The sequence below is a fragment of the Myotis davidii genome, unplaced genomic scaffold (genome assembly GCF_000327345.1).
Source record: "Myotis davidii unplaced genomic scaffold, ASM32734v1 scaffold534, whole genome shotgun sequence".
Taxonomy (NCBI): domain Eukaryota; kingdom Metazoa; phylum Chordata; class Mammalia; order Chiroptera; family Vespertilionidae; genus Myotis; species Myotis davidii.
In genome coordinates, this window is record NW_006286678.1 from 6,132,951 (window position 1) to 6,140,155 (window position 7,205).

The window sequence follows — 7,205 nt, forward strand, 5'->3', positions numbered from 1 at the left end:
GAAAGGTGTGAGGGGCGAGGGGCTGAGGTTTAGGGGTCACCGAGACCCAGGGGTACGCTGAGATATAGGAAACGTTAAAATAGGGGGACTATGGGATGCGGGAGGCATTGAGGTACGGGGCAGTAGGGACTGATGGGGCACTGGGATTTGATGCGCTCTAACCTTAGGGGTCCTGGGGTTTGGGGTCAGTGAAGCTTTGGGAACCCCGGAGTAGGGGTTACTGTGGTACACCGCTGAAGGTCCTTGTATCCAAAGCAATTCCATTTTACACCTCTTCACCCAGGGTTCTGTTGCATGTGGTTTGTGCCTTCTGTGACCTGGATTATTTAACTGAGAACAGGAGATCCTCCACATTTTGGACCAATTTAGACATATATTGATTGGCCCTTTGGGTCCTGGCTGATGTGGCTCAGTTGGTTGGAGCGTCCTCCCGTACACCAGAGGTTCTATTGCCGGTCAGGGCACATACCTGGGTTACAGAGGCAACTGATCTCTCTCTCTCTCTCTTTCCCCTCCCCATCTCTCTCTCTGTCTCCCTCTTTTTCTTCCTCTCTCTCTAAACAACAACAAATCAACATATTAACCCTTTGGGCTCTCCAGTTTCAGAGCCTCTAGGCTGAGACTCGGGATGGGAGTGGGGATTGAACGTGGTGCTTGAACTTGGTGACTGAGCTCCCTTGGTGCCAGGCCTGGGGAGAGAACTAAATGCAAATACTGACTTGATTGGGTCAGGGGAGCTGAATTACCTATTCTTCCAGAAGAGAGTGGAATTCCAACCCCTCGACTGGCACTGCCCGTGGGCCTGGCCTTGGGACCTGCCCGGGAGAAGTTAGCACCAGAGGAGCCTCCAGAGAAGAGGGCTGTGCTGATGGGGCCCATGGACCCACCTCAACCTGGCGCACCCCCAAGTTTTCTGCCCCATGGCAAGGTTCCCCTAAGGGGTGAGGAAGGGCTTGCTGCTGATAGGGTTTTGGGCCTTGCACTGTGGGAGGACAGACCTATTACCTGATAAGCATTGGAGGTGGGGCAGATAGGTCCCTAAATAGACAACTGTGTGATTACAGGTGTGAGGCTGAAGTCGAATGGGGGGTGTCTATAGGGATGGAGGGGGGAGCTTGTAAGTCTGAAGTCTGATTCCCCAAAATGTGACTCACCTGCCCTCTCCTGGACAGAAGAGCGGCTGGATGGGCCTCTCAATCTGGCAGGCAGTGGTATCAGCAGTATCAACATGGCCCTAGAGATCAACGGGGTGGTCTACACAGGTACGGGTACTGCATGCTGTCTGCACTGGCATGAGGTCAGGGGTATTTACATTGGCATGGGGATTTTAGACTTTTTCTATTTGCATGAGATTCAGGGATATCCAAACTTGCATGGGTGATATGGGGTTCAGGGGATTGCTACATTGGCATGGGTTAAAGGGTCAGTCTACATGGCCTGGGGGTCAAGGCATGACCTCTCTGGGTACCATGGGTACCATGGGATGTCTGCCTTGTCATGGGCCTATATATCAGTGTAAATATTGTTTACCTGTTCGAGGGTATCTATATTAGCATAGAAATCTCTGACTGACCCAAGGGGTTTGTCCTCATTGGTTTGTGGCAGAGGTATGTGTGTGGTGTTCTAGCAATCAGGTCACTAACTTCTGTTTCCTTCTTGTGTTTCCCTGTCATCCCCTCTTCCTGCTTGTGTTTTCCCTCTACCATCTCCTCACTCCTTTGGCAGGCATCCTCTTTGCCCGCCGCCAGCCTGTGCCAGCTTCCCAGGGCCCAATTAACCCTGTACCCCCAACCCCTACAGGGCCCCCTTCCGGCATCTCACCCTGAGAGCTCCCACTTTGAATTAAGAGTCCTAGCCCATTGCTGGGTGGGGGGAGACACCCCCTCCACCTTGATTCTTCCAGAGGGCCCATTCTAGGATCCAGATCTGGGAGGGGACCCCCCCCCCCCCCACACACACACACATGCCATGTGCACTTGAAGCCAAAGGTTTTCTTTTGATGTTACATCTACCTCATTGTAAAGGGAGGGTACTTCCTCTCTGGCAACTCCAGCAGCATCTACCAAAGAGTCCTGCCCCTAGAAACCCCCATCGTCTCCTCACTTTGTCAATGTCATGTCTAGGACCCTACCTCTTGGAGTCAGACCTGCCTCTTCTCTTCAGGAGCCATATGAAGGGTTGGATTGGGATGTTGTGGAGGAGATGTCCCTCAGGTCACATCTGGATAATAAAGCTGTAGTCCCTCCCTCCCCAGTGCCTCTTCTTGTTTGTATCTGGGGGTTGGAAAAGGAATTGTGTGGTTTACAGGCAGCGTTGGGCCAAGGGAAGAGGGAAGACAGAACAGCAAAGGCCCATGAGAATATAAGAACTGTCTCATGAGTCAGACTGCCTGAGTTCAAATCCTGATTCTGCCACTATAGTACTGAGTGGCCCCATCGTTTGAACCTTATTAGACTCTAAAAGATGATGCTATCTATTGATCTATAGGAATGGACCAACCCTGGAATAATGAGTGTATTTATATGTGTAACTTCGGGGAATGAGGTGGAGAAACCTCTTTGGTCCCTTGAAATTAGAAGAAGAAAAGTAAAGGTGGTCTTGACAAACCGGAGTGGCCGTTGCCTAGGTAACCAGACAGCTTTCGACTCTCTCCACCCGCCCAGCCGGCCGCTTCCGGCACTGAAGGCCTAGGTCGTGACATCACTTCCTGAATGGAGGGGAGCCCGTGCCCTCGGATTGGCTAGCCTTCTCCATTTGGACGGACGTCCCGCCCTCCAGCTGTTCCCGGCTGAGGCGGGGCGGTAGCTATGGCGGCTGTGCCCGATGTGCAGCGGCTACAGGCCCGCGTAGAGGAGCTGGAGCGCTGGGTGTACGGACCGGGTGGGGCGCGCGGCTCGCGGAAGGTGAGCGATTTGGGTGCAGCGGACCCTTTCTGAGGCAGAGACGGGCGGTCTGCTGGCCTGTGCCTCGATGGGTGCGGTTCCAGTCCCGTCGCCCACAGTCCGGCCTTTGAAATAACACAGGTCCGAGACCTCCCGGAGCATTTCGGACCCTCGGGGCTCATGCCCATGCCCATGCCCATGCAGGGAACTGCGGGGCATTGGGCCCGTCTGAAATGGGCTCAGTATGACCCGTGACTAAGACTCCGCTCCTGCCCCGTGAGACGCCTTGACACCCTCGGGAAGCTGCCGTCCACATGGAGGGGTGTCATGAAGCTCTATGTAATTAATTGCTAAATGAATTGTGCAGAAAGAGGTCCATGGGATCAGAGGAGGCAGAGCAGAGTTGCTCAAGGAAGGCTCCGGGGCGCGGGCGGGGCGGAGGGTGGGGTGACAGGTGCGGTCTGAGAGGACGAGGATTAGGAGGGGAAGGGATTGGATACCGGGTTTTCCAATGTGGACTGGCACTTCTTCACACCAGTACCTGAATTTTGACAACGGTGAATTTTACCCCCTTTTTACTATGGGAAGATCTTTTTTTTTTTTTTAATATTTTATTGATTTTGTTACAGAGAGGAAGGGAGAGGGATAGAGAGTTAGAAACGTCGATGAGAGAGAAACATCCATCAGCTGCCTCCTGCACACCCCCTACTGGGAATGTGCTGGCAACCAAGGTACATGCCCTTGACCAGAATCGAACCTGGGACCCTTGAGTCCGCAGGCCGACGCTCTAACCACTGAGCCAAACCAGTTAGGGCAATGGGAAGACCTTTTACTGAAGGTCGAGTGTCAGGGACATCCCGAATTTAAGTGCATCAGAGGAAATGATATCTGTACACTCCTGTGGAAGTAGTTGGTACCAGCAGATTGTGCCCCATTTGAGAACTGACTTCGCAAAAACATTCTCTCCCTTTGGCATCCATGATGCTAACCCTCCTGGTTTTCCTTCTGCAAGAATGGCTGTGCTGCGCAGTTTTATTTGCCTCCCCATATAATTGACCCTTGAATTTTGGGTGAGATCATTCACTGCCATTACCTCTCCATCTATTCCGCCCTTAAATATTGTTTTTTTTTTAAAAAATATATATTTTATTGATTTTTTACAGAGACTTGACCGGAATCGAACCTGGGACCTTTCAGTCCGCAGGCCGACGCTCTATCCACTGAGCCAAACCGGTTTTGGCTGCCCTTAAATATTGGAATTCCTCATCCTCTACCCTTAAAGTCTAGGTAGGTTCAGTCAGAGAGGCAGGATCCAGAGAATATATAGTATATGCCAGTGCCCCATAAACTCTAAAATAGTTCGTTATCTCCCCAATCAAACTAGAAACTCCCCCAAGGAGTACATGATTATCTCCCTGCTCACACTGAGGATTCCTGGCAGGTGGATTAAATATTGGAATTCCTCATCCTCTACCCTTAAAGTCTAGGTAGGTTCAGTCAGAGAGGCAGGATCCAGAGAATATATAGTATATGCCAGTGCCCCATAAACTCTAAAATAGTTCGTTATCTCCCCAATCAAACTAGAAACTCCCCCAAGGAGTACATGATTATCTCCCTGCTCACACTGAGGATTCCTGGCAGGTGGAGCTACATCTCCTTTAATACAAGAAAAAGTGACCAACCTAGATTTCTGGGACAAAGAGGTTTGGGAGTCTGAGGGAATGCGGGTTCTTTACGTCTTCCAAGCCTTGAACCAGGTGGTGTATCTTGGAAGTAACTTTCACTCCCCTTACAGGTGGCTGATGGCCTGGTCAAGGTGCAGGTAGCTTTGGGGAACATCGCGAGTAAGAGAGAGAGAGTGAAGATTCTGTTCAAGAAGAGTAAGTTCCTGTCGGGTGCCTGCCTGCCTTCTTCTTTTCCATGCCTGTACTTCCTGAGGACTGGCCCTGGTCCTGCAGCCCATTAGGTCACTGGAGTTGCCCTTCGGGGATGGAATGTGAAGACGTTTCCCTGCTGAAACGGTGAATTGGGCTGTGCTTTCTATTTTGTAGTAAAACTCCAAGCCCATGACAGTGTCCCAAGTGATGGGATAAGAGCTCTGTCTGAAAGATCCCTTTGGTGAAGTGTGGAGAACAGATATGGGATTATCACAGGCGAGGTTCAGAGGCGGGAAATTAATTAGGCGCTGGAGTCCTAGCCTCGGCTCAGCCAGCAACCTGCCCAGTAATTAGAAATCAGATAGAGCTCTGGTTGTCTTGGTGGCACTGAGGGGCAAGGGGCCTTCCACCCTTGGTGAACATAGGTCGGTGGGAATACTGAGGCCCCAGTGTGCTCCAAGCTCTAAAGTTTGAGGTCAGCCAGCAGGTGATCAGAGGGGCGAGACGGGAAGTATGGATAGGAGCCCTGGTCGAGGCCTGCTAATGGACACTGGAGGCGTCAGCTCCTCACTGAAGGCTCTCCCCAAGGTGGGCCATTCCCCCAGTATCCTTCATAAAACAGACCCTCACTCCCCAACCCTAATCCATTTTCCATCTTGCTACTTTTTTAGTTGAAGACCTGATCAAATACCTGGATCCTGAGTACATTGACCGCATTGCCATACCTGATGCCTCTAAGCTGCAGTTCATCTTAGCAGGTATGCACATGCATCTGGGGATGCGGATTGGCGGGGGGAGCCGGGGGCAGGGAATTTGGGCACAGAGGTAGCCTCCCTGCCAGTCCTAATGGGTAAAGCCCAGGAAAGTGCTGTCTGGAATTTTGGCCATGGTCTGGGCTGAAGCTGAGGTGGTCCGGTGGTTCTCGAGTAGCCCTGGATGTGGTGTACTTCTGAACTAGCTGGAGGCCATGGTGCTAGCCACAATGGGAGTGACTCCAATGTTCTATCAATGGTCTACTTCTAGAATTTTCCTTTAGAACCTTTCTCACTTCTGCTCAAAGAGGAGCTTCTAGGAAAGGGTGGGGGCAGAGAGCATTGCATTTGGGAGAGGAGAATATTGGCATGAGTTTCTACATCTTTTTTTCATATGAGAAAGCTCTGGGATTTCAGAGTTCTAGGCAATGTCTGCTCATCAGTTAGTCAACCACTCCATGAGGCAGGGTTTGCCAAGCACCTATGCTTGTTCATTCATTGAAAAGATTTTTAATAATCATCTACTGCATCAAATTCAGGAAATCTCTTGCACTAACTCTTGAATCCAGCCTCTCCATCCCCCCCTCTGGCTGCTGCCTCAGTGTTCGTCCACTCACACATGACCTGTTACAGTTCCCCAAGTCCTCTTTTGACCCTAGCCTTCCCTTTTTGCATGTGGTCCAGTGTCATCTTTCCCAAACACATTTCCAACGTGCCGCTTTGTCTACTGGGGAACTTCAGTGTCTCTTTCTTTCTCTCCTTGCTAGGATAAAAGTCCTAAATCCTTAGCCTGCCACTCAAAGCCTTCTACAGTTTGCTGGATCTCCCCTCCCATCCAGCTCTGTTTCCTGTGCTCTCCTTTGTCCAGTTCAGCACCTTAAATTCTTTTTCTGCTACTAATTGACAAGCACTCTTGCTTCCAAATGTTTGACCTAACAGTCCTCCCTTCTTCGGTGCCCTTCCCACTCTTTGCAACCATTGAAATCCCCTTCGCAGGGCCATGCTCTCCTTATTGGACTCTTCCGTTACTGCCCCAGTTCTCCAGAGCCACAGAGCAGAACCGGCCTGGCCACGGCCACGTCTCCTCTTTCAGACCTTTCCTTCCCAGGAGCCCTGAGTGTGGGGTCCTAAGTCTGAAGGAATTTGTCTCCTGTGGCCTCAGAGGGGCTCACAGAATTTGTTGAGGCTAGAGGGAGGCCTTCAAGTTAAAAAGTGGAGAAAAGTTGGATTTGGAGAAACTTAGAGGCTCCTTGGGCTCAAGATGGGTCAGACCAGAGGCATTCAGAGGTCTGGGGGCAGAATGGGGGAATGTGCACCTTGAGAAAGGGGCAGTGGGCAGTAGCTCCAAGCTCCAGGACCCAGCCATCTCCCCTGCCAGGATTCAGCCTCTTGCATTGGAGTAGCAGTGCCCAGGCTCACTGCCACTATCTTGTCTGTTTATCCTCAGAGGAGCAGTTTGTCCTCTCCCAGATTGCACTTCTGGAGCAGGTGGAGGCGCTGGTGCCCATGCTGGACAGCGCTCATATCAAAGGTACCTCTCCACTACTCTGCTTGGGGAGGTGGGTGGATGGGTGGGACTTCCCTGTGCCTCAGGTTCCCTGGGCTCAGGCTAGGTCTGCTCCTTGTCTTTGTTTGTTTGTTTTTCCATTTTTAATCCTTATTCAAGGATATGTTTTTTTTAAAATTGATTTCAG

At 51.2% G+C, this 7,205-nt stretch overlaps 2 protein-coding genes across 2 annotated transcripts in view; both read left to right on the plus strand.

The window, feature by feature from the left end:
• Positions 1-2,319, plus strand: part of ARID3C (AT-rich interaction domain 3C) — a 6,487-nt gene extending 4,168 nt beyond the window's left edge. Inside the window, exons 4-6 of the mRNA XM_015560465.1 lie at positions 733-941; positions 1,173-1,262; positions 1,726-2,319. Coding sequence (XP_015415951.1) covers positions 733-941; positions 1,173-1,262; positions 1,726-1,826 — 400 coding nt within the window. The 3' untranslated portion in view covers positions 1,827-2,319. The remainder of the gene's footprint in view (positions 1-732; positions 942-1,172; positions 1,263-1,725) is intronic.
• A 438-nt stretch (positions 2,320-2,757) lies between these two features.
• DCTN3 (dynactin subunit 3) overlaps positions 2,758-7,205 on the plus strand; it is a 6,754-nt gene continuing 2,306 nt past the window's right edge. Inside the window, exons 1-4 of the mRNA XM_006758555.1 lie at positions 2,758-2,903; positions 4,678-4,762; positions 5,431-5,517; positions 6,959-7,042. Of these exons, the coding sequence (XP_006758618.1) occupies positions 2,808-2,903; positions 4,678-4,762; positions 5,431-5,517; positions 6,959-7,042 (352 nt within the window). The 5' untranslated portion in view covers positions 2,758-2,807. The remainder of the gene's footprint in view (positions 2,904-4,677; positions 4,763-5,430; positions 5,518-6,958; positions 7,043-7,205) is intronic.